We start from the raw sequence: 27,013 nt of genomic DNA on the forward strand, positions 1-27,013 counted from the left end.
TCCAATAGTCCTCCATATCTCCAGGAAGCACATTAGTCTTCTAAGAAGGAATGGCCTTTTCTAAGGGCTCAAGTTATTCCTAGGGAGTGGTGTAGGCATTAGGGATCAGCTGGCTCAGATCCTAAGGCCAGTAACATTTGTATAAAAAAAATGCTTCAAATATTTTACCATTTCAATAACAATAGGGACAGAATTTGATAACATGAAAAACAGTGTTCCTGGCAAGAATTTGGGGAATCCATTTATTATTATAAGTTGGTAATTTTGCAGATTTCTTAAATTTGTTCAGCCTCTCTTGTGTAACCTGATTTCCCTCTGTTGTCTATGCCCTCAAATAGCACCCCTCCAGCAACCACTGCTATAGATTTCCTTCCAGACTAGAGTAAGCATCCTCAGTGTTTGAGTAGAGTAGAAAAATACAGCATATTCAAATGAGAACAAAAGCAGGAGTTATTGTCATTTTCATTTAAAATGCCATATTAACTTCTCAGATAATTGAAAGGCACTCATCCTCCATGGCATATGCATTTAAAAGGTTTACTTTGGCCCAATAGTCCGACTGATTTAGCCACAAAAGTATGTTTCAAGTAATGAGCTGCATGTTTGACATATCTTAGCACTATAGAAATGTACATTTCTGTAGGGCATATGGTATTTTAAGTTAAATGTAGTCATTTTGTTTTGTAAAAGATTTAATTTCAGAAAAAGAATCATGGTGGTAGATCATATCAGTAAACCCTTGTAAGTTGTAGTTTGTTTATCCTCATTTCTGGGAAGTATTCCATTGTATGAATTCCCCACAATTTACTTCCCACTCTACTGTTGACAGCTACTGAGTATCCAGTTGCTTAGGATACAGAGAAGTCCAGGCAGGTCTCTGTTCCCGAAGAGCTTATATTTACCTGGGAAGAGACAAAAACAAAACAAAACAGACAATGGCAGGAAACATCCTAAGGGTGCAACAGGGGACTGCGGTTGATGTAGAAGTCCAGAGGAGGGGCTTACCCCAGAATTGGGGCGGGGAGGGGCTGCCAAAGGCTCTAGGAATCTGTTCTGTCTTGCTTGACATTTCTTTCCCCTGGTTTTTCCAAACTCATCTCAAATGTCAGTACTCGGAGAAGCCTTCCCCGATCTCTGGGCTGGCATGTACCCATGGTGGTTTTCTTACCACTCATTGAAGACTATACTTGTATTACTGCTATTTGCGCACATTTCAGGGGGCAATTTAATGTTGGGGTCAGGAGGTGGGCCCTTGGGTCAGTTAGCCTACATTGGAATCTTGTCTGCTGCTTGCTAGCTGTGATACCTTACTTACATTTTCCTTATCTGTATGGAGATTAAATGAGTTAGTATGAGTAAGCACTTAGAACAGCCTGGCATGAAGTACGGCTCAGTAAGAGTTCTCTTTTTATTCCATAAGTGTCTCGTCTCTTTTATTTATTGTAAAAGCAGGTACTATGGTATTCATCTCTGTGCCCTACCCATGGACCCCAACCGTCTATTCTCCACTCCCTCCAGTGTCTAAAATGATCCCTTGTACATTTAAAGTGCAAAAAAAAATAATAATAATAACATTTGCGGTGATTCATAAGGGTCTACCAGGTGCCATAAGAATTAAATTTGAGTTCCTTGTGGAGGTCATTTTAAATGCACACAGCACATCATTTACGTCGAATGCTTACTTAGACATTTGCTATTGCCAAGTGATGATACCTAATACTTACTGAGCATTTACTACATGCCAAGCACTTGGCTGTGCATGTTACACTAATTGTTGTTGCTTTAATCACACTTAAATCTCCAAGGCACTTTCATACTCTTATAGGAAGCCTGAAAATTTGCCGTTACCATTTTTTCCTGGCACCAAAAACAATATAGTGTCAACAGAATTAGACTTTATATCATCTAAATACAATGCCTTTAGAATATATACTACTTCAAAACAATTTCTTTCCACAAACTTGCTGTAATTACAGTGGTATTTTACTTCTCCATGTTATAATTCTGAAATTGCCATGTGCATAGAGGGGAGATTCCTTTGTATCTTCACAATAGACCCCCCTTACCCCCTCCAGAGTGCACATACACAAATGCTCAGTCAGCTATGTTGTCAGAATATACTGTACAGGTCAAACCGTAATTAAAATAATTGTTATTTACATAGCACCGTAAATGTATCCACTACTTGAGTCATAATCACAGTAGTTAGAGACAGAAAATAGCAATTAAATAATCCAGTCAACCCCAGCAAGTGTATGTCAGCCAAGATCCCAACAGAGAAGATTTGAGAATTAATTTTAAGCAAAAAAACAACAAAACAAAACACCAAATCAGGCACATGTATCGCTCTTCTTACTTAGATTTCTATTCTCTTCACTTTAGTGTGGTTTTCATTCATTCATTCATTCATTCACTCACTCACTCATTCATTCAGCAAACATAGATTACCATTTACTATAGTAACCATCTACATTGTTTACCAAGGAGCCAGGCTCTTTGCTAGGAACAATGTCTAGAAGAATAAGAAAAGGTCTCTATCTTCAAGGAGCCTCAGTTCCTGAAAACAGACAAAGATGACTGCACTCAGGGTCTGCTCCCAAGCTACTTGTAACTAAATGGGAGTGACTTGCTATCTGCAAACAATTCTAGGATAAGTCTCATGTGAAACAATAACTGTCATTTATGGAACTCTTACTACATGTGAGACACTGCTAGATGCTTTACATATGTTCTTTTATTTAACCCTTCCCCCAACAGATTATTAGGTAGAAATTATTATTATTATCCTGTTTTGTAGATGATGACAGTGAGGCCTGGAAAGATTAGGTAAACTAGTTTCAAACAGCCTCCACCCTTCCCAGCCCTCTTTCCCTTGTCATTAAATGTCTCCTGAGGCTGTAAGTGTCCACGGGTGCATCTGGGATGCCTTGAAGAAACTAACCAAAGGCTCAAAAATAGATGGGTTCTCAATCTATAATGGCATCTTGGAGCTAGGGACCCCAAACCTTGGTTCTATTCCAGCTACTGCCCTGGGCACTGTCCACTCTACAGTGTTTCCTCTCTGTCTGGTCCTGGCTGCGGCACAATCCTGGAGCTCAATGTCAGTGTGGGCTCAGGTAGTTGCAACCTTGCAGAGACGTACCCTTGCCCCCAAACATTTTCTTCCCACTTTTTAAAAAATATTTTTTAATTAATTTCAGAGAGAGGAAGGGAGAGGGAGAGAAAGATAGAAACATCAATGATGAGAGAGAATCATTGATCAGCTGCCTCCTGAATGCCCCACACTGGAGATGGAGCCCACAACACGGGCATGTGCCATGATCAGGAATCAAACCTTGGCCTCCTGGTTCATAGGTCAATGCTAACCACTGAGCTGGTCAGGCTCTTCCCACTTCTTATTCTCTTACCTCCTATATCTCACTTCAAGTCCACACTCTCAGATAATTAATGGCCAAACTGTCTCCCCAAACTGCAAAGTGGTTTCCTTAGCCGGGACACACACACACACACACACACACACACACACACACACACACACACATGCGCGCGCGCACACACACAAGCTCAATCTCCACCTGGGCTTCTGCTCCAGAGAATTTCATGACAGTGAGCACATTTGAACATGGAAATAGTTTCTAAGAACAAGGCTTTCTTCTCTGGTGACCTTTGGTGCCACCTCTCTTTGCTGAGGAGGCAGTGGGGAAAGTGGCTGGTCATGTCTCCCCGGAGCTCGACAGTTCTCGGCGATCTACACGCTGGTGGATTGCGCCTATGGTACATCTGCCAAGGCTGCTTCCTTACTCGTGGGGATGGGAAGCAGGAAGGGAGGTGGTTGGACAGTGGACAGGCTCTCTGCCAGGACCCAGTGCAGCATCCACGGGAGTTGACACAGCGTTTATATCCTTGTTCCAACCACACACTCACTTCCTAATTTATCCTAATTCTAGCTCTCAAAGACTTCCCTTATAAGCTGATGTCTGGCTCCAAAGGTAAGCACAGTCAGGATGCCACAACAGTGTACCTTTAGAATTCTGTAAGAGATACTTTGAACTTCCTTGGAAAACCTCTTTTTGGGTGATCCGGTCATTGTTTCTGCTGCCTGCCAATGACTGAAGAGCTCTCAGGGCTCTCAGCAAGTATGAAACAGAATGAGTGACAGCACTTATTAGCTGTTGGTCTTTATTTGATCAACTGGTAGGAGAGTTGTGGAAAAATGGTCCAGTCCTTGTTTAAACATCTTCCCCCAGTAGGAGACCTACTATTAAAATCACTGCCATTAGCAGCAAGCGTGCACTGCGTTCTCACTGTGATGGTTCAGTTCCACGTCAGTGGAATGATTATGAATATTTCAAACCCATTAAAGGGAAATTTATTTAGAGATTTATTACAGAAAAGAAGGCATTCACTTGGTATTCTTTTGCAGTCCTTGACCCAGATGATCAAAACTCCCTTGTAGAGGTTCTTATATCTCCTAAAACAGCAAACCAGAGTGGTTTTATGCTGCCCTGTTTCAAACAATAACCCTCTGGTGCAGAATATAAGAAAACTAGAGGCCCGGTGCATGATAATTCATGCACTGGAGGGGGGTCCCTCAGGCCGGCCTGCCCCTCTCACAGTCCAGGAGCCCTCAGGGGTGGGAGGCAACCCAGCAATCAGGGGAAGGTGATGCCCCATCACACCTCTGCTGCTGCCACTGCTGGCAATGCAAGCCTCGGCCAGCCCTGGTTACCTGAGCCTTGGGCAGCCCTGGGCGGCTGGGCAGCCAACATTCAAGGCTTGCCTGTGCCTCGGGCCGGTTCTGGGTGGCTGGGGGGCTGAGGGGACTGGGGAACTCCGGAGACAGGCGTGGGGCAGGCCCAGCCTTGCCACGCGCCTGCCACCCCAGTGGGGCTGAGGGGATTGGGTGCTGCCATCTTGTGGCTATGGCCACCGCTGTCAATTAGCGTATTCCCTCATTATTGGCTGTGGACGCTGCCATCTTTGCGATGGCGTGAGGGTCAATTATCTTATTCCCTCTTTAATAGATAGGATGAATCACAGAGTATTTCATCACTATCCTTTCCCACCACCTTCTCTCCTTAAGTTCTATAATATCCTAACCTTTCACTCACCAAAGTCTCAGTTGATACATAAACCTTGGGTAGGAGGCAGGGCAGGTAGAATTAGCTTCATGTAATAGATGGGAAAACTGAGGCTCAGAGAAGTTAAATGATCTGTCTCAGTCACACAGACTCTGACAGCATCAGGCTAAATGCAGATCTCCAATTTCCCAAAGATTGACCACTTTCTCTAGGTCTGATGATTTCTGACCCTTGACCTCTGAACTCTGGGATCCAAAGGTCTGCTCTTCTCTACCTGTATGTTAATTGTTTACTCAAGTACTTTGCCCTCTAATGAACCATCAAAGATATGGCTAATACCAAGCACTATGACTATCACAGTTAATCAAATCTAAAGAAAGTGACTGGCCCTGCAGCTCAGTTGGTTAGAACATCTTCCCGATGCCCCAAGGTTGTGGGTTCAATACCTGGTCAGGCCACATTCAATCAATGAATGCATAAATTAGTGGAACAAAAAATCAGTGTTTCTCTTTTTCTCTCTTTCTCTTCCTCTCTCAAATAAATAAATTAAAAATAAATATTAAAAAATATAAATAGCCCTAACAGGTTTGGCTTAGTGGATAGAGCATCAGCCTGCAGACTGAAGGGTTCCAGATTTGATTCCAGTCAAGGGCATGTACCTTGGTTGCGAGCACATCCCTAGTAGGGGGTGTGCAGGAGGCGGCTGATTGATGTTTCTTTCTCACTGATGTTTCTAACTCTCTATCCCTCTCCCTTCCTCTCTGTGAAAAGATCAATAAAATATATATTTTTTAAAATCTAAATAAAGTGAAAATTTGCCACGAAACATTTTTTAATAAAAGCAAACACATAACTTTTGAGCTTGATTTTTATTAAAATATTGACTTAAAGTTGTCCTCTGACTGAGCAGTCAGCCTTCCAACAGTTACCCAGTCCAAAAATACTTATTAACCATCCACCATGCTGGTAGACTGAAGTATAAAAAGTTAACCCTGACCTTAAACAGTTTGAGTCTAATTGTGGGGAGACAGCGGAGCAATTAATAAGTAATGTTACTAGCTCTTGAATGTTGACTGTGAGGTGTGTAGTGGGAAAACAGCCCAGGACACATAGAGAAACAAACCACCAACTTGACCTGTCAGTTAGGGCTGGGCCTGAGCAAGCATTCCAAAGGAAAGAGCTCAGCCCTCTATTATTGTTTGTAGTCTTCATGCCTAGCTGTCCTAATTCAAAATCTCCTTAAGGGAGGAGATTATTTGTTGATACATCTCTTTATTCTCTCCGATCCTATTTAAACATAGAGTTGTCATAAGAGCGTGGCCTCTGGAGCTAGACTTTCTGGGTTCAAATCCTGGCTGCATCGCTATTGGTACTATAACCTTGGACAAAGTGCTTAAACTCTCCATGGCCCAGTTCCCTCATCTGTGCATAAGCACCTGTTGCATAGGATTATTATGAGGAGGAGATTAATTACTACATGTCAAGGGTCTAGAAAAATGCCCGACACACATTAAATATTCTATATGTATTAACTGCTATTACAGTGGTTGCATTTGGTCAAGGTCTATCTGTGCAACTAACATTAGGGCAGACTTTTAATGGTAAAACCTTTTTGAGCATATTCATTCAGTAGTCTTTATGAGAACCTACTATGTGTGATGGGTATGTGGTAATGAACAAGATAGACAAGGGCCTTCAAGGAACCAGCACAGAAATGAGATGCTGTAGAAGGCAGAGTTTGTCTTTATGATGAAAAGTGACCATTTTGAGTCATGTTGTTTGTTTGTTTTTTAAATCCTCACCCAAAGATATGTTTTTATTGATTTTTGAGAGAGAGAGAGAGAGATCAGTTGCCTCCCATATGTGTCCTGACCAGGGATCAAACCTGCAATCTAGATATGTGCCTACAACCTTTTGGTGTATGGGACGACACTCTAACCAACTGAGCCACCTGACCAGGGCCATATTGGGTATTTTTACTTAATAGGCTTTATATTTTAAAATATTTTTAGGTTTACAGAAAAACTGAGCAAATAGCATAAAAAGTTCCTATGTACCCACTTCTTTCTCTCTCTCTCTCTCTCTCTCTCTCTCTCACACACACACACACACACACACACACACACACACACACACACACAGCCTCCCCTTTCATTAGCCATTAACATTTTGCATTAGTGTGGTACATTTGTTATAATTGATGAACCAATCCTATATTATAAAAAGCCTGTGGTCGTGATGCCCTTACGCCAGGAGGCTGCGTGCGCAACAGACGTGAGGGTGGGCGGGGACTTGACTCTGGGTCTCACAGCACCGGTGGGACTTGACGCTGCACCAGCCCAGACTCTGACAGGAGGGAGGAAGGAGCCAGATACCTTCACCCAGGACTTGACTTTAAATGGGAGGCCAGTGTCAGATGGGGACAAATCAATTCTTCTATTATAGAGAAAGGGCAAATAGCAATATTATAGAGAAAGGGCAAATAGCAATATTAAAATATTTTCTCTAATTAATTCCCTTTTAATGTGCATGAATTTCACGCACCGGGCCACTAGTTTTGACATGTTATTATTAACAACTAGAGGCCCGGTGTATGAATTTGTGCATGGGTGGGGTCTGGCCTGCCTGCCCCGATAGGACAGATTGGGCTGGGCCAGTGGGAGGGAGGGGCCATGGGCAGTTGGCTGGCCAGCTCTGCCCCCTGGTTGAACTCCTGGTCAAGGGGACAATTTGCATATTAGCCTTTTATTATATAGGATGGTTATAATTTATGTTAGGATTCACTCTTTCTATTGTACAGCTCTATGAGTTTTGACAAATGCACACTATTGTGTATCCACCATTACAGTATCATATCAAAGAATTTTGCTACCCTATAAACCTTCTGTGCTTCACCTATTCGTCCTTTCCTCCCTTCCCCACCTCCAGCCCTGGCAACCCCTGATCTTTTTACTGTCTCTATACTTTTGCTTTTTCCAGAATGTCATGTAGTTGAAATCATAAAGTATGTAGCCTGATTTATAGACTGACTTGAACTTAGAAATACACATTAAATTTCCTCCATGTCTTTTTATGAATTGATAACTCATTTCTTTTTGTCTGTTGTCTGATGTACCACAGTTTATCATATCCACCTATCAAAAGACATCTTGGCTGTTTCCAGATTGGGATAATTATGAATAAAGCTGCTATAAACATTTGTGTGCAGGTATTTGGGTGGCCATAAGGCTCCATTTGGGTAAATACCCAGGAGCATGATTGCTGATCATTTTGTATGACTATGGTTAGCTTTGTAAGAAACTGCCAAACTACCTCCCAAAGTATCTGTACCATTTTGCATTCCCACCAGCAATGAATGAGAGTTCCTTTTACTCTACATCCTTGTCAATATTCAGTGTTGTCAGTTGTTTTGGATTTTCACTATTCTGAGTGTATAGTGGTATCTCATTATTGTTTTCTTTTGCAATTCCCTAATGGCACAGTTGTTGATTACCTTTTCATATGCTTATTCCATCTGCCTATCTTCTTAGATGCATGTATGTTCAGATCTTTTGCCCATTTTTTTTTATTGGATTGCTTTTTTATTGCTGAGTCTTAGTATTTCTTTGTATATTTTGGATACAAGTCCCTTATTAAATATGTGTTTTGCAAAGCATTTTTCCCAGTCTGTGGCTTGTCTTTTCATTCTCTTGAGTCATTATTTTGAATGCAGGTTAATCCTCCTTGATCCACTAGGGTTAGTTTTCCACTGTTCCATTACTTTAGTACCTGTGCTAGCTTCTTTCACAAAATAAATGTAGAAGGAAGAGACAAAAACAGATTAAAATATCTTAAAAACCATGGAACAATTTCAAGTCCTCAACTGCGGGGAATTCATAGCCAGGGAATTCAATGTTGGATATTTTCTGTTGTAATTAGAAATTAGAATCAATAGGCTCAACCAGCATCAGAAAAATTACATGTAAATGGAAATGTCCTGTCCTGAATAAAAGTTTGGAAATAAAGGCTCTACTTTTACACACAGTGAGTTTCTTTGCTTTAGAATAAGCCTGTCTGTATTTAATAAGCTCCATTTGGGAGCATGTCCGCAAAAGGGTATTAAATCCTTGATGGGTTGTTATAAATCTTATTTCTTGGCCGCACTCACGGAGCCTAGCCCAGGAACCCCCCTCGCCCATCCCCAAAGAACTTTACAATGTCAGTTAGTCATCCACAGCAATGACTTCATCCGTTACCTACGCCCAGCCAGTCTGCCTGGCTGAAAGAGTGCAATCGCTCTGCCTCATAAGTAACTCTGCCCGAAGTCTTGGGGGCGGGGGAGGGCAGGGGCCGGGGGGAGAGAGAAAATTGTAGGAAGAACCTAAGCATGGATGTGAACCGGCTGAAAGTTTTCCAGGAACATTTGGAACATTCTTTCTACACTTGTGGCAAGTGACAAGGGTTTTCTTAATGAGCACATGCAGCCAAAATCCCGTTTATACATTGGAAGGAAAACAATCCTGTAGAACAAGCAGCAATGCCCTGAGGAATGGGTTGAGAAAGGACGCCAGACCCAGAATGCTTGGAGTCTAGAAAGTCCTCAGTGCCCCCTCTCAGGGTGTCAGCCATGGATAGCGCCACCATGAGCATGAAGGATAATCAATCTGAAGCCTTCAAACAGGAAATATGGAAAACAATTATTTTCCACATGGCAGCGCTAAAGAGTTCATTGAAAACAACAACAACCACTTGCAACTGTTATGGAAAATTCCAGGTTAAATGTACTTAAAAAAAAAAAAATCTAGCCCTAACCAATTTGGCTCAGTGAATGGAGTGTCTGCCAGCGAACTGAAGGGTCCCAGCTTCGATTCCAGTCAAGGGCACATGCCCGGGTTGTGGGCTCGATCCCCAGTGGGGGGCTTGCAGGAGGCAGCCGATCAATGATGCTCTCTCATCATTGATGTTTCTATCTCTCTCTCCCTCTTCCTTCCTCTCTGAAATCAATAAAAATATATATTTTTAAAAATCTAGTCAATATTTTGCTGGGAAATTGACACTTACAGAAACTATCTTTGAGGCCCCGGGGGAGAGGGCACTAACCTGACACATTTTTTAAAAAATATTTTATTGATTTTTTACAGAGAAGAAGAGAGAGGGATAGAGAGTTAGAAACATCAATGAGAGAGAAACATCGATCAGCTGCCTCCTGCACACCCCCCACTGGGGATGTGCCCGCAACCAAGGTACATGCCCTTGACCGGAATCGAACCTGGGACCCTTCAGTCCGAAGGCCAATGCTCTATCCACTGAGCCAAACCGGCTTCGGCTAACCTGACACATTTATTCACATCAAATTGGCTTCCCTGTACACACAGACCTTCCTAGGAAACACAGGCGAGAGCCCAGTTCCTCCTGCTGTGGGACACCCACTGCCCACTCAGAGCGCCCGTGCCAAGAGTCAAACTCTATAGGGACTTGGCTTCAGCCCTGTCCTTACTGGCCGGTGGAGAAAATGGTGCAGTGCCCTTGGCTTTCTGCTCTGCTTTGTTTTGTTTTTCAGATTGTGGTGACCACATCTGTTCCTTATCTCTCCTTTTCCACAGGGATTTTGTTTACAGGGGTCCCAGAAACAACAGTGTCTGTCAGATCTCCACAGAGATGACAAAAGGCAAGACGCCCAAGGATTTGGCCTGTCTGCGGATCCCGGAGCCAAAGGCGGGGTTTTCAGCGTGGCCGCCAGGCCTCTCCAAGTGACTCAGGCTGGGGGACTGGGAAGGAGACTGGAAAGAATAGGGCCTTGTCTAGGGAAGCTCCAGAAACGCAGGCGCAGTCTCTCCCCTGTCATCTCTTCACAAGGGCTTGCCCACTTCCTCTCCTCACAGAAGTTCTCTTGTTTTCTAAGAGGCTTTCTGGTGGCTCTGTCTGCTGCCATTTCATTCTCTGGACTCTCTTTCCCTCTTTCCCTCTCTAGATCCCAGAAGCCCTGCCAGTCTCCAGACATTGTTATTTTGGCAGGATATTTTGACAGTGGAATGAAGGCCTGCAAAAGGTGATCTGGAGGCTTCACCTAGACACCCACATTTTTTAAATGTTCACCCAAGGACATGCTGAGAGAGAGAGAGAGAGAGAGAGAGAGAGAGAGAGAGAGAGAGATTGGTTGCCTTCCATAAACCCTTCAATCGGGGTTGGAACCCACATCCCAGGTATGTGCCCTGACCGGCAATCCAACCGGCAACCTTTGGTGCAGGGGCCACATCCAACCACCTGAGCCGCTCCAGCTGGGCTACACACCGACATTTGCGAGAGCACACCCGTGACTTTTCACAGCAGAAGCGGGGTTCTTGGTTTCATTTTATTTTTCAGTTTTACTCTTTAATGTCACGGTTCAAACATGAAAAAGCCTAGAATGCAGTGGTACTCCAACTGCAGGCCAGGAACGGCTGCTGATCCACACAATGTTGTTCTGGTCAACAGTGAGAGGAGGGTGGAAGGCACGTAGGCACCTTCAGAGCAGTTTCACAGGGCCACCTGTGTCTGTTGCATGTGATTTAAATATTAGAGGGTCTCTTTTATAGATCTGTGCATGTGTGTTTTCTAGATATTCATTTTTATTGTACTTACAAAGGTATTAGGCTGTAATAGACTGGAAACTTAAAAAGAAAAAGCTTTGCCACATCTGTGGTGATCACATCTGGTCCTTATCTCTCCTTTTCCACGGGGAGTTTGTTTACAGGGGTCCCAGAAACAACAGTGTAGAGTTTGAAAAGCAAACCACAGAGGATACTATGAAAAACACTCATATACCTATTCATTACCCAAGATTCATTAAGTCTGAACATTTCACCATATTTACCTTCGTCTTTTTTTAGAAACAAAAACATTACACATTGCTCCTCCTGTCCCCTCTCCTGTATTTTTCTTTCTGTCCTTCCCCATCTCTCCCTTCTTCTTCCCTTTTAGGTAGATGGAGCACGATAGGCCTCCATGACTAGGGGGAGAGGGAGCCACGGTGGCCCAGCTTGGGGAGGCAAAGCTGGAGCACAATGGAGACATGGGACATCCACGTGAAGGGGAGGGTATGGGATGTCAAAGCCCAGGAGGGGTGAGGAGGGTGTCCACGCAGAGGGCAGCCTCTGGCATCGGGAGTCAGAGCCCAAACAGAAGAGGAAGGCTTCTTTGTAGAGGAAAAGGTGATGGAAGAAATGAGAGATTAGGAATATTTCCACAATTGATCAAATTAAAAATATAATAAGGATCATAGGAATCAGGTTTTTATGGAAAGGGAGAGAACTAGAATAAATTCTGTGGTGTTAGACTGGAATTCGTGTAGGTAAAAATGTATGGTTTTCCATATATATATGTCAACAAAAAAGAAATATTGAGGTAAATGTATGTCTTTGTATATTCCCTAGCTCTGTCCCCTACTGAACAAACCTACTGCTCAAATATTGACTTCTAAATACTATTCTCCACCAAAAGAAATGAGGGCTCCTTGGAGGACTGGCTGAGTCTAGAGCTAGGACTAAGAAAGTACAAGAGCAGCTTGAAACACCTTATGCCAGACACCAAGAAAGTGCTCGAACAATGATGAGCACCTGTCAAAGCACACAGAGGTGAGCTTGAGGCGCTCCCATTGGCCAATACAGACAGGATGTGAACATAAAGTTAAATAGCAACAGTAGCAAATTATAACCTATTTAACAAAATAGAAATCATGAGCCCATACAGATGTAAATAAGTAAATGAATAAGTAGAGAGTTTAAAGAGGAATGGGATATTGACATAGTTATTCATTATGAAGGAGAGGAGAGTACCTTTACAGGGGTACCTTTAATGGGGCAAATTGAAATTGTCACCATCTGATATACAGTATAATGAGAAGAACACATTACTTTTGTGATACTTCTGCCAAAGATGTACAATGTGACTCTAATCACAAGGAAACATCAAGAAAACCCAAATTGAAGGACATTCTACAAAATAACTGACCTGAAATCTTCAAAAGCCACAGGGTCATAAAAGTCAACAAAAGACCAAGGAACTGTTCCATAAAGGAGTAGATTAAAGAGACATGACAACTAAATGCAGAGATGAGATGGGAGGCAGCAGTCCCAGCTGTGACACTAGGGATCAAAAGGAGAGGAGGGACACGAGGAATGTGCTTCAGATAGAATCGATCAGATTTGGGGCTGATTTGACCACCGTGAGTGAGGAGAGAGAAGAGTGAGTCAAAGACAGCCTGGAGTGTTTGAACCTGAATGCCAGGGAATCCTAGAAACAAAAAAAGACACCCTGAGAGCTGGTTGGAGGGGATTATGGTGGCTTCAGTCTTAGATATTTTGAATGGATAGAGCTGGAAGACAGCCTGGTAAAGGTGACAATTGGAATATGGTCATGGAGCTAGAAAGAAACTTGAGGCTGCATAGAAATGACAAAGTAATATTTTATCTTGAAAAAAATAAAAAACCTAAAAGATGAAGTAGTAACAATAACTTTCTTTTATTGAGGACTTACTTTCTGCCAAGAACTATCTTAAATGTTCTAAATATTCCTTCCTAGTCCCCACGGTACACTGTACATAGGAATCATTAACCCTATATTACAGATTCAGGGGGATTAAATAAGCTAAGCATTAAATAACTTTGCATGCTCAAGGAGCTCACAGGTAAAGAACTGGAACTTGAACCCACACCTGCCTGACCTTGTGTGGTCTGAGAACAAAATTTGGCAATAGAACCAGGAGTTCATGAAGGAGATGGAGAAGGAGCTGTTAGGAGAAAGGAAATCATAGACTGGCATCTACTGAGGATAAAGAAATATCCAGAAGGAGAAATTCACCAGTCAAATGCTGCAAAATTGAAGAAAGATCACTGGGTTAGTTGTTATGTCTGTGTCAGTGGATGGACAAAGGCAGATTCCTAACTCTAAATGTGAACATGCCCCACAGTGAGGGAGAAATAAGGATGTAGGATTGTTTCTGGTTTCTTTTCTTTTTTTTTTTTTAGATTGTTTCAGTTTTAGCACTGATCGTCCCCGCCTCTCTGGAAACTCCTCTGTCCTGGAGAGCTAGGGCAGCTGTTCGTCCAAGCAGGGGCAGTGGTATACACCACTTTTTTCCAATTTGTTTTATTGTGGTTAAAATACAGATAATAACTACTGAGCCCAGCCAGTGTGGCTCAGTGGTTGAGTGGCGATCTATGAACCAGGAGGTGACAGTTTGATTCCCAGTCAGGGCACATGCCGGGGTTGCGGGCTCAATCCCCAGTGTGGGGCATGGAGGAGGCAGCCTATCAATGATTCTGTCTCATCATTTATGTTTCTCTTCTCTCTCTCTCTCTCTCTCTCTCTCTCTCTCTCTCTCTCTCTCTCTCTTTCTCTCCCTCTCCCTTCCTCACTAAAATCAATAAAAAATATATTCAAAAAAATAAAATACACATAACATAAAATTTATCATCTTAACCGTTTTTTCGGTGTACAGTTCAGTGGAATTAAATACATTCATAATGTTATGCTGCCATCATCACCATCCATCTCCACAGCTTTTGTCCTATAAAAACGGACACTCTTACCCATTAAACAATAACTCCTCCCTCCTCCCTCCCTGATGTAGACCACTTTTAAGAGACTGGGCAACAAAGAACAGAAAGAAAAGGTGGGTATTTGAAGGCCGTTAGCAAGGTCTTGATATTTTCCAAGACAAAATAAATTTAAACCTGTGAAACAAGGAGAAGAGATTAGAAAATGCAACCAAGAGCGGGAACACTTGTTGGGCTCCAGTCCCAGAAAAAGTGAGACTACGGATATTCTCCTGAAAGCAAAGGGCAATGTCCCGTGATTGTCACACCCTCACGTGCTGGCCTGGAGCTGAGGAATCCTGGGACTCTAGCAGGCAGTGAGTTCCGGATCCCTGCCTTCAGACACATCTCGCAGGCCTGCAGTAGAGACTTGGATTCAAATCAGACACTTTAGGCTTTAAACCCCAGTTCTACACTGCCTTTGTGACCATGATGTCACAGCCTCTCAGTTTCAGTGTCTTCGGCTGTGACATGCAGTAATGTTACCTTGCGTGGCCTGGAGGTTACCAAGGTAGTATACTGGCAGGTCGTAAATTCTAAGCACTCACTGCTTTTACCATTTCTCCTATCTGCTGTTTAGGAATTTTCTTGCTGGGCCTCTGCCCTCAACCACTTCTGTCCTGAAGCATAATCTGGGTGACAACAGGCCAGGGAGCAGGCAGAGGTGGGGTGGGGTGATGTAAACCCGTTTAAGGGCCTGCTGCAGAGAGCTGGGCTTAGGGACTGGCCTGGCTGCAGCCCTTTCCACTGCCAGTAGGGGCCTAATGATGTGTCTCAGGGTAGAGGCAGGGAAAAGTGAGATGCATGTATGTTTCAGCAGAACCTCAGACTCTGACCAGCACAGGCGGCTTGGAGTGGGGGTGGGGTGGGGAGTAGCAAGAAGATGAAAAACAAGATGAAAGTGGGGAGCACAGCTCCTGGCAGAGGATGGGTGCTCGATAATTGTTTTAGTGAGTTGGACTCCAGCCTTTCCAAGTCGATGGTTAGCTGCATTTATTTTTGGGGGCTGGGGGGGAAGGACTTTCCCATATTTAACGTGTGTGTCTAGTTCATCTTCCTTAGGGCAATTCTTGTCTCTACTGCCCGCCTGCATTCTGAGTTCTGGGCAGCCCTTCCCATCAGACTGATTTCCGGGCTTCCAGTATAGGGAGATAGGCAGGGCTCATCTACATAGATAGAACTTAAATTACTTTACAATAGAAGTATTTGGAAGTCAAACCAATACTGATAGCCATTAATTGTCCTGAGATAAGAGAGGGCCTTTCATTTCCTAGAAGAAAGAAATGTTTTTGTTTGCTAAAACTCTTCAGGAGGAAAAATATTTCTCGTGAGAAATTAGAAAAATTAAATATGGTATCAAATTAAACTTTTCATTATTATGTAATTGGAAATTGCTAGCATCATTGCCACCTGCCTGACCAGAACAGGAACATGCAAATTCATAATCTGACAGTGGGAGTGCACCACTGTGGATAACTCTACTGACTTTGGAGGCAGAAAACATGCTGTGTTGTTCTAGCTCCCCCTATCTGTGTGACTGTGGGTGAGTTACTTAACTTCTCTGAGCATCAGTTGCCTCCACTGTACAAAGGGGATAGAAAGTAATAGTACCCCCCGGGGAAGGGGGGAAGAAAGAAAACAGTAGTACCTATCACATAGAATTGTTGTGAGGATTAAACAAGATAATGTATTCAGGGCACTTAGCATAGAGCTATGAATAGAATAAATTATTATCATTAAGATCACAAAATATCTAAAATTATGGTTAATATATTTTGAAAGGGCAGAGCAGGGCATAACATATTTTTGGCCCTAAATGCAGTTATAATATTCTAATTTTTAAAAAGCTGAGCACCTGTTTTTGACAGAGATCCTAAAACCCTGATAACTCATGGGCATAGGGAATAACTGTTTACTGAGTAAGAATAAAATCAGTTTGTAGTTTGTGCTCTCACCTTCTCTACAGCTTTCAAGCTTTAGCTTTTTTGAACAATGCTCATGTGGTTACAAAGAGTTAATAAAGATTTCCAAGAATCTTAGTTTACCACCTAAGAAAAGCTTAGGTTCTGGAAGGTTCTGACTCATTTACCCAAATACAAAGGCTGAACTAAACAATCAGCCCACATTTTCTTTTGCTAAGTGGCATAAATTTTATTTTTAAGTGCATTAAACTAAAATTTAGACTACTTTCAAAAGGATCTTATCCAAAGGAACCCCATATAATGACAATTGATCATTTATAATTCAAATTTTCAACTTGTGACATTGTAGTTAGCAATTATCTCTCTACATCATCTAAGATATTTATCAGCAATTTCCTCCATCATAACAAATAAGTATAAAGATAGAAATATGTTTGAGAGGTTTGAGAATTTTTACTTCTTTGCTTTCCCAAATTTATGGCCTTATAAGAGACTTATTTAAATATGGGTTCTTTTAAAATATACTTCTATTGATTTTAGAGAGGAAGGGAGAGGGAGAGAGAGATAGAAACATCAATGATAAGAGAAAATCATTGATCAGCTGCCTCCTGCACACCCCCTACTGGGGACTGAGCCTGAAACCCAGGCATGTGCCCTTGACTGGAATGGAACCCGTGACCTTTCAGTCAAGGCCAACTAGGGCTAAATAATGAATTTTAAATATCCTCTTTTAAAAAGCATCTGGTCCTAGCTGGTTTAGCTCAGTGAATAGAGCGTCGGCCTGTGGACTGAAGGGTCCTGGGTTCAGTTCCAGTCAAGGGCATATGCCTGGATTGCTGGCTCAATCCACAGTGGGGGGTGTTCAGGAGGCAGCCAATCAATGATTCTCTCTCATCATTGATGTTTCTATTTCGTTTCCTTCTCCCTTTCTCTCTGAAATAAATAAAAATATATTTAAAAAATAAAACTGAAAAAGCATTTGTAAACACTTCTTTATTTTACAAGCTAAAAATATGTTTTAGGAAATATATTTTATGCAAATTACTTACCTTCCTTTTACATTTATTTCCAACTCTTTGTTTATACAAACAAAATTTTTAAAAATAATTAACATATTTATTTTTAGGTAAGCACCCAAAAAGGTGCTTTTTGGATTTAATTTTCTTTCTCCAAAGTATTTTTTTTCCATGGAAAAAAAAAGTTTGGTATCAAAGGTTACAAAACAGATAGTTCCCATCCTCATGGAGCTTAAGGTCCAGGCAAGTAGAGAAACATTGAATGGGTCATACAATTGTGATGAGCATTTAAAAAAAAAAGAGGAGACACATGGTGGAGAGAGGTTTGCTGACAATCTGGGGCACTGGTGAAGGGTATGTGAACTGGAGCCTTGGGTTTGGGCAGCAGGAAGGAGGATAAGAATATTGCTGGAGCAGAGATAGTATAGGTGCTGCCTACAGACAAAGAAGAGTGTGGTGAGCAAAGCAAAATGGAGAATGGCCCCAAGATGAGGCTGGTGAGGCCAGCAGGGGGCTGGCTCATTAGAGACCATGGGAAGAATTTGGACTTGATTCTCAGGGCATCGGGAAGTCAATGAGAGGTTATATACAAGAGAGTGGCATGATCACATTTTCATATTTTGAAAAGATGATATTCAGGTGGAGGAAGAAAAGAAAGGAAGCCAGAGTGGAAGCCTGGGAACCAATTAGGAGACGGTTGTAGTAGGCCAGGGGACAGGTCAATATGGCTGGTACTAGATGGTGACAGTAGGGAATGGAGAGAAGTCACAAAGTCAAGAGATGTATAGCAGGTAGAATTAACGGGACTTGGTGTTTGATTAGATTTGAAGGATTAGGGAGATGGAGGAGCCAAACATGACTTCCAAATTTCTGGCTTGAACGCCTTGATAGGTGATTCTCACTACTCATGGGGGTGGGAACCCCGGAGGAAGGGCAGGTTTGAGTGTAAGGTGACTGACCAGTCTGAGATGATGATGTCCAATGGACAAGTGGATTTTGGGGTTTGAAACTTAGAGGAGCAATCTCAGTTGGAGGTTTAGATTTCTAATTCATTGGCATTTAAAAGGAGCTTTAAGTCCAGCACATGGGAATGAACTGAGAAGAGCAACAACCCTAGAATACAGCCTGGAAAAATCGCAATGTTTGATGACAGGGTAAAGAAGGATCTGACTTAAAAAAGAGACTGCTGCATCACACAAACCAGAGCAGTTACTAATGTTAAACACTACTGATCTGTCAAATAAGGAACAGATTAGAAAAGGTCTTCTGTACCTACCAGCACGGAATGGAGGCCATAGGAAGCTTTAAGGAGGACAGTTGGGCATACTGAGGTGGGCCTGGCATGTCAAAAGGAGATATTTGTTTTTTAATGCAGTAGGCATTGAGGAGTCATTGAAGTGTTTTGAGCAAGGAGGTATGATCATAGGTGTAACTAAGAGATATTAACCCTGTAACAAAGCAAAGATCAGAGCAGCATGGACTGGAAGAAGGAAGGTAGTTAAGAGGCTATTGCGAAAGGCCAGGCAAGAGGAAAAGGGACTGAACTGGGTGCTTGAAGCAAAGCAAGAAAATAAGAGATAGAGGTTGTATCAGTCAGTGTCTTTCAGTTTCAAGTGAAGGTAAAACAACTCAGTTGCCTTAAATAATAACAGGGATTTGTTAGTCACATCAATGAAAACTCAAGAGGCAAAATCAACTTCAGACAAGGCTCTTTTCAGCAGGTCAAACAATGTTTCCGAAGACGCATGTTTTTTATCTGCTCTCCATGGTTTGGCTTCACCTTTGGCTCTATTTTGTGGCCTTCTGGCAACCCTAGAGTCTCCTCTCCTTACAGAAAAATGACTTCCACAATTCCATATCTCATACCATGCAGGGAAACAGGCAGGCTTCTCCACATCAGAATTCCAGCAAACATCTCCTTGCATCTCATTAGCTTTGATTGTGTGTGCTTCACTCCAGAACCAACACAAGTGGCCATGGGACATAAGCCAATTAGAGCCCATACCTGGAATTTGGAGTTAGATTATTCCCACCAAAATCACATGACTGAAGAAAATAAATTTAGGAGTATGGATAAAGGAAAAAGTGGAAGATTGATGCCAGGGAGGTCACCAATAAATGATCATCACAAATATGAAAAATAACCTTTGATTGCTTTATTCTTTGAAACCCAGTGTCAAAAGCTATCATATCAATCTGCTAATGGAGTTAATATAGTCCAATTAATTCACTTACAGTAAAACTAATATAATGAAGATTAATTAGCCAGGAAACAAGTAGAATTAATTTATAAATTAATTAATTGAATATTTTAAAAATTTTATCTTTATTGTTGAAAGTATTACAGATTACAGATGTACCCCCCCCCCCGCATTGATGCCCTCCACCCCACACCCGCACACCCCACACCTCTAGGCCTTCACTACACTATTGTCTGTGTCCATGGGTTATGCATATATGCACATAAGTTTTTTGGTTAATCTCTCCCTACTCACCCACCCTACCCTCCCTCTGAGGTTTGTCAGTCTGTTCCATGCTTCTATGTCTTTAGATCTATTTTGTTCATCAGTTTATTTTGTTCATTAGATTCCACATGAGTGAGATCATGTGATACTTGTCTTTTTCTGACTGACTTATTTTAAAAGAGCATATAATATGTGGAACCAACTGTTGAAACAAGAATTCATTTGTTTTTATTAACCAACTAGAGGCCTGGTGCATGAATTCGTGCACTGGTGGGTTCCTCAGCCTGGCCTGCTTCCTCTTGCAATCCGGGACTCCTTGGGGGATGTCGGACTGCTGGTTTCAGCCCGATCCCTGCAGGCTGGGATCCCCAATCTCTGAAATTGGCAGTCCAACATCTCCCATGGGATGTAGTGTGAGACCAGGCACCACACTGCTCCTGCTCATCCTGGCCCCACTACGCCTGCTGCCACTGCTCGCAGAGGTGGGAGAGGCTCGTGCTGCCACTGCAGCTATGCTTGCCAGCTGTGAGCTCCGCATCTGGTGCCTGTCAGTCAGCTGAGTGGTGCTCCTGCTGTGGGAGCACACTGACCACCAGGGGGCAGCTCCTGCACTGAGAATCTGCCCCCTGGTGGTCAGTGCATGTCATAGCGACTGGTCGTTCAGTTGTTTGGTCACTTAGGCTTTTATATATATAGATGTCACCCCAATAAATTCAATAAAAAAGAATTCGCTTGTAAGAAGGGTGGGTTTCAACCAAGAGATTAGCCTAATTTGTAATTATATTAAAATGATGAAATTATTAAAAATATATTATGTCCTTCAGTAAGATAATCATATCCTTATACTCACTCAATGTTTTTTCTGTTTCATTTATTTAGAACCGCCAACCTGCATAAGGAAATATACCTGTAAATCCCATCATCTTCTTCTTTTTTAAATTGTATCTACCTCCCTGTATTTCAAGGAGATAAAAAGGCAGCAGTCAGAAGTTCTTTAAATCTTTTAACAGCTTGCATTACCCAATGTCAATCATTAGGCATCAATAAATCAAAACCCTACTGCTACAGGCAAAGGCTAAGAACCTGATCTGGGCTGGCTCTCTCACATGGTGGGGAGTTGGTTGGCTGCAAGCTGCTTTAGGAGGACTTCACAGACATAACTGGCCTTTCCTCCATGGGGTCTCTCGTCCTCCTGCAGGCTAGCCCATGCTTATTTACATGTCTGTAGCAGGGTCCCACAAGAAAGAATGAAAGTGTGCAAAACATCTGCTAGGCTTAGAACTGGATGCTGTCCCTTATTCTGCATTCTATTGGCTAAATCAAGTCACTAGTTTAGCCCTGATTTAAAGGATGAAGCAGAAGACTCTGCCTCTTGGTGCAAATTGCTGCAAAACCATATTACAAAGGGTGTGGATACAGAATATTCACTGAGGCCACTAATGCAATCAAGTTCTCAAGGCTGCCAGGCTTATAGGTTCACCTCATATTGTGCAGCACCTAAAATGTGGCAATGGGCAAATAGACACACCTTGGTGGTGGCAGTGTTAGTGTCCATTCACGTTTTGTGCATGTCTGTGAAAATGCAGAACATGCTCCCACTTTGAAGAGTTTGATCTTTAAAAAATTATGAGTAAGCAAAGAAATCTGAAAACAGACTAAACCTTTTAGAAGCACACTTTTCTAAAACATCTATATTCTTATCGATATTTTTCTAAACAGTTTGGTAACTAGGATATTGCATTTTTATGGAAACTGCCGTACTTGTTTATAATTTGATACAGAGATGAAATCTTTTTAAAGAAAGGAAACAGGTGCTTGCTTACCTTCTCATTGTTAATGGTTCCAGATGGTGACTATTCATTTCAGAAACTTCTTAAGAAACATCTGTTCACAATATTTATATTTGGCTTTATTATATTTTTCAAAAATTGCATTTTAAATACAGTTTCCTTGAAATTAAAAAAAATCATTTATCCTATTCATGAGGAAATTCTTTGCATTAGTTTACTGTCACTTTATGCACAAGCTCTGCATTGTTATACCACAAACAAGGCGAGATTCAATAGTGACTTTGTGAAAGGGAAAGTGAAAGGAATGCACGGAGTCTTTTTTATGGTACTCTAATGTTGCCATGTACAAATTAATTACTTCTTGATTAAGAAAATTAAATTGGTTTTAGTTTTCCCTTCAATTGCTATACATCTGAGTTTTGCAACCTATTTTAAATATTCTCGGGGGGAGAAAGGCAGGCTGTACTGGGATATTGATAGTGAAGATGATCATTCCTCTAGTTGTGTGAAAAGCTTTGATGACAACATGCATTCTCCCCAAACAAAATACATAATGATTATAAATACAGCAAAATTGCGCACTGTGAAAAGCCAACATGCAACGAGAGAAAAAGAAAGAAACCCTTTTCAACATTTAAACAATAGTGTACTAAAATTCTGTATACTCATTGTAAGGAACAGCTTTTCTAGGGATTTGTAAGAATTCTAACTTGTGATATGATGAAGATAACCAGAGAAGTGGACAGTAGATATAATAGTTGGTCCAATCAATCCTTAGAACAAGACAATGCTGGGTTGGTCCTCTCTGCCTGTCCAGTCCCCCTTCCCTTATTATACCAAATGAAAAGTTTTATACTGTGAGAGAAAGTGAATATTGGTTCTTTTAGCCTGCCAGGCACTCATTCATTCTTCTGGGAGTGATGGTGTTGCTCTTTTCTCTTTGGAAATAGTACCCCCTCCCCCATCACTTTCAGCCCCTGCAGCTGAGATGGGTGTGTTGACTATATTCTCAGCTCCCAGTGTAGACCTTTAACTAAGGCTGGCCTATCAGAGGCAAGAAAAGGTTTTCCCTTCTTTAACCCATTAATTCAGCTGTATTGGTCAGGCTTTTTGGATATGGGCTTCATGACAAGAGAAGTGAAGATAGTTCTTTATCAGTTTCCCACCATCATCGAAAATGACATAATCTCTCAAATTTTTACCATGCCTTCTCTTGAGAAATGAGTGCCATCTGTACTTTCCAAATCAATTATCCAGGCTTCTGGGTTCTAACCCATGTAACCTGACACTTCCCTGACCCTGAGGCACTGTCTTTGAGGGAGGGGCAGTTATATGTATTCCTCATAAAGTGGAATTGGGAGTGAGGGTTGTCATTCTAATTCCTGAGGCCCAGACTATTTTTTCCAACAATTAGTAGTGTAAAACATATGTGTGGATCCTGCAGGCAAATGCATGAAAAGGCTAATGGCTTCTCTATAGAGACAGAAAAATCAATTGTGAAAGCCATGAATTATCACATACAAGGAACTTCTGTGATTTTCAGTGGGCCATTTGTCAATGCGGAAATGTCAAGATACATACGCCCTCTTCAGTTCCCCTAGGTAAAATTAGCCCTGTCCAGGGCTCCTCTGAAACCATTTTCATACTGCATTATAATGATGTGCTCTAGTGCTACATCCCCATTAAAATGGGAGTAGTTTAAAAGGAGGGAGCATGCCCCATGCCAGTTTGTAACCCTAGCTCAGGGATAAAACAGTAAATACTCAGTAAATACCAGTCACCGAAGAAAGGATAAGTAAATGATGCAGTCTTTACCTTCCAAGATGTACAATCCAGAAAATGAAAGAGTTAGAAATGCTTCATAGTCATGCTCCCAGGAACAAACTGGTATTACAACTAAAATATAAGATGTACACTCCAGTTATGGAACTAAGACACAGAGGAGTGGATAAGTAATTCCAAGACAATTAATTACTAAGGACTAAAAGTGATCCTATATAATAAAGAGGTAATATGCAAATTGACCATTACTCCCACACACAAGATGGCCACCACAAGATGGCTGGCAGGGGAGGGCAGTTGGGAGGGGTCAGGCCTGCAAGGGAGGGCAGTTGGGGGCGATCAGGCCTGCAGAGGAGGGCAGTTGGGGGGTACCAGGCTGGCAGGGGAGGGCAGTTGGGGGCAACCAGGCTGGCAGGGGAGGGCAGTTGGGGGTGACCAGGCCTGCAGGGGAGGGAAGTTAGGGGTGACCAGGCCATCAGGGAAGGGCAGTTAGGGGTGACCAGGCTGGCAGGGGAGGGCAGTTAGGGGCAATCAGGCTGGTAGGGGAGCAGTTAGGCATCGATCAGGCTGGCAGGGGAGTGGTTAGGGGGTGATCAGGCTGGCAGGAAGAAGTGGTTAGGGGCAATCAGGCAGGCAGGCAGGAGAGTGGTTGGGAGCCAGCAACCCTGGATTGTGAGAGGGGTCCCAGATTGGAGAGGGTGGAGGCTGGGCTGAGGGACATACACACCCCCGTGCATGAATTTCATGCACCAGGCCTCTAGTTTATAATAATTGCTAAAGAGATCCAGGAAAGGGAGAAGTTAGTGTGGGCTGGAGTGCACATGAAGGTGTCAAGGGGGGATGGTGAACGGTGGAGAGGTGAAGAGCTCTCCAGGTGTAGAGAATGGCACAGCTAAGATGCTGGGGCAGGAAACACACAGCATGGTTACTGGAATTCATTAATTAACTAATTAGAGATAAAAATAGCAAGGGCCTAAGTTTAGGTAGTGATACTAAAAATGGATGAAAAATGAAAGATTATATTGTATATGTTAAGCCTGGGTTGCTGTGGTCATGGAGTTTCCTTTGGAAGGAGTGATCAGCCATAGCACAGCTAAGTGAACGTGTCCAGCAACAGTTGGAAATGTGGAGATGGCACTAAGGCTACGGTGCTTTAGAACAGATAGTTTACACCCATGTTTATAGGAGCATTAGTCACAAACAATCCAAATGCCCAACATTGGATGAACAGGTAAATAAAAGGTAGTATATACATACAATGGCATATTATTTAGCCTTTAAAAGGAATGAAATTCTGACGCATGCTACAACATGGATGAACCTTGATGACATTATGTCAAATAAGTGAGTCGCAAAAGGACAAATAATGAAAAACGCCAGGCCTACTGAGGGAGCGCCAGAGAGGCCCCAAATTCCATTTGGAAGTATCTTTGAGCTCACTTGGACACCATGAGCAAAGCTCACCCTCATGAGTTAAAAAAATTTATGGACAAGAAGTTATCATTCAAATTAAATGGTGGCAGACATGTCCAGGGAATATTATGTGGACTTGATCTCTTTATGAATCTTGTGATAGATGAATGTGTGGAGATGGCAACTGGTGGGCAACAGAACAACATTGGAATGGTGGTGATATGAGGGAATAGTATCATCATGTTAGAAGCCTTGGAACGAGTATAAAGAATGGCTGTAGTGACCAGAGAAATCAACTGCTTCCACATGTCCCCTCTCCACAGCACCTGTTTTACTACAATATAAAAATAGAGTCCTGTCCATTTTCACATTGAACTTTTGTGAAATAAACTTTTGTATTGATTTTTTAAAAAAGGACAAATGCTACATGAGGTCCCAAAGGAGTCAAATTCATAAGAGAATAGAATGGTGGTTGCAAGGGCTGTGTGGAGGGAGGAATGGAGAATTATTGTTTCTGGAGATGGATGGTGGTGATGGTTGCACAACAATATGAATGTACTTAATACCACTGACCTACACATTTAAAAATGGTTGATGCGGTAAATTTGATGTTGTGTTATTTTACCACAGTCACAAAAAGATGTTAGAGATGCAAATTATCCTGCACTGATCTGATGGAAGAAGTGAGAGCTCTGAGGAAAAAGTGAAAAACAAGACAGAGCCCAGTGGGTGTTGCTTGGTGGTTGATAGACAACTTATGAATCAGGAGGTCGTGGTTCATTCCCGGTCAAGGCACATGCCCCAGGTTTCAGGCTTAATCTCCAGTAGGGGGCGTGCAGGAGGCAGCTGATCAATGATTCTCTCTCATCATTTATGTTTCTATCCCTTCCTCTCCCTTCCTCTCTGAAATCAATAGAAATTTTTTTTTTGTAAAAAGAAAGAAAAACAAGAAAGAGGGGAAAGTTAGAAAATGCCCACACTTAGGAGCAGAAGAAGAAAAAGGAATTTAGCCAAACCTCCCAAGACATTACATCTCTACCATTCAAACTTGTAGCCTGCAAGTTAAAAGAGAAAAAATCTGAGTCCTGTTGATTATTCCTGAAATGTTCAGTGAGGCATTGAAATGTAAAGTTGCTGGAGGATGGAAAATGATGGTGTGATTTTAAATTACTTTCCAAGTTGTTGCAGTGGCAATTCTATGAATGTGTTTTGAACAAATAACAGTAGCTGCTTGGCAAGCAATGAGTTCTTAATGGCCATGGGCTTCTAGCCAGTTTTTCTCTCAGAGTTTGGAGAGAAAAATAAATACATCATAAAACATATTCACTTCATTCAGTTGCAGGATTGTGATTCTGTGTGTGGTGTAGGAAGGATAAGTACATGTATGTATGTGAAGAGGAATACAAGACAAGGAATTATTTTTTAGGCTTTCATTATAAAATGAAGCACCCCAGTACCCATAGTCATGTTTACTTAGAGAAACTTCATCTAGAGAAATAGAAATATTAAAATGATTTGCAGGAGAAATAGTAATGGTCCTTTCTTTGTCATTCCAATCAAGTATGTGGTTAAAACAAGTAGGTCTCTATAAATAGCAAATAAGATTTTAGTATGAAGAGATGAAAAAAGAAGTCAATGTGAAATACAACAAAACTTGCCAGGAATACATACTCATAATCTTATTATCAGATAGATCCCATTCCCTCAGAAGTCACTTGTGGGAATATACGACAAAATTGGTATATGGTTATAGATAAAAACTGGTATGATGGAGGGTTTTAAAATTTTATTTCCTTAATTATCTGGAACTACTACTAATATATCTGTTTTCATAGTGGAAAATCTACACTTAAATATAACTACACTCCAAAGTTGATGGTGCCATAAGTGATCACATGAGCAGTTTCTAGATTTTCTCACTTTGTGAAATTTCTGATGCAAAAGTCTTATAATAAACTGGTAACTAAATTTAAAACATGTTTAACTTCTA

At 41.9% G+C, this 27,013-nt stretch overlaps 1 protein-coding gene and 1 long non-coding RNA gene across 3 annotated transcripts in view; one reads left to right on the top strand and one right to left on the bottom strand.

Annotated features, from left to right (window-relative positions):
- The window catches only part of LOC129152035 (uncharacterized), a 45,617-nt gene that overhangs the window by 12,602 nt on the left and 6,002 nt on the right, over positions 1-27,013 (bottom strand). Inside the window, exon 2 of one of the 2 annotated variants that reach the window (XR_008558760.1) lies at positions 23,644-23,724. The exons of the other annotated variant lie outside the window; for it this stretch is intronic. This is a non-coding gene — a long non-coding RNA (uncharacterized LOC129152035). The remainder of the gene's footprint in view (positions 1-23,643; positions 23,725-27,013) is intronic. 2 annotated transcript variants of the gene reach the window in all.
- Positions 25,060-25,248, top strand: LOC114231058 (small nuclear ribonucleoprotein G-like). Its single transcript, XM_054729040.1, has one exon. The coding sequence runs from the start codon at positions 25,060-25,062 to the stop codon at positions 25,246-25,248; it is 189 nt and encodes a 62-aa protein (XP_054585015.1).

Source organism: Eptesicus fuscus, chromosome 2 (genome assembly GCF_027574615.1).
Source record: "Eptesicus fuscus isolate TK198812 chromosome 2, DD_ASM_mEF_20220401, whole genome shotgun sequence".
In the NCBI taxonomy this organism is placed as follows: Eukaryota; Metazoa; Chordata; class Mammalia; order Chiroptera; family Vespertilionidae; genus Eptesicus; species Eptesicus fuscus.

Coding starts and splice junctions, on each gene's coding strand:
- LOC114231058 (XM_054729040.1), top strand. CDS start 25,060: ATGAGCAAAGCTCACCCTCATGAGTTAAAAAAATTTATGGACAAGAAG.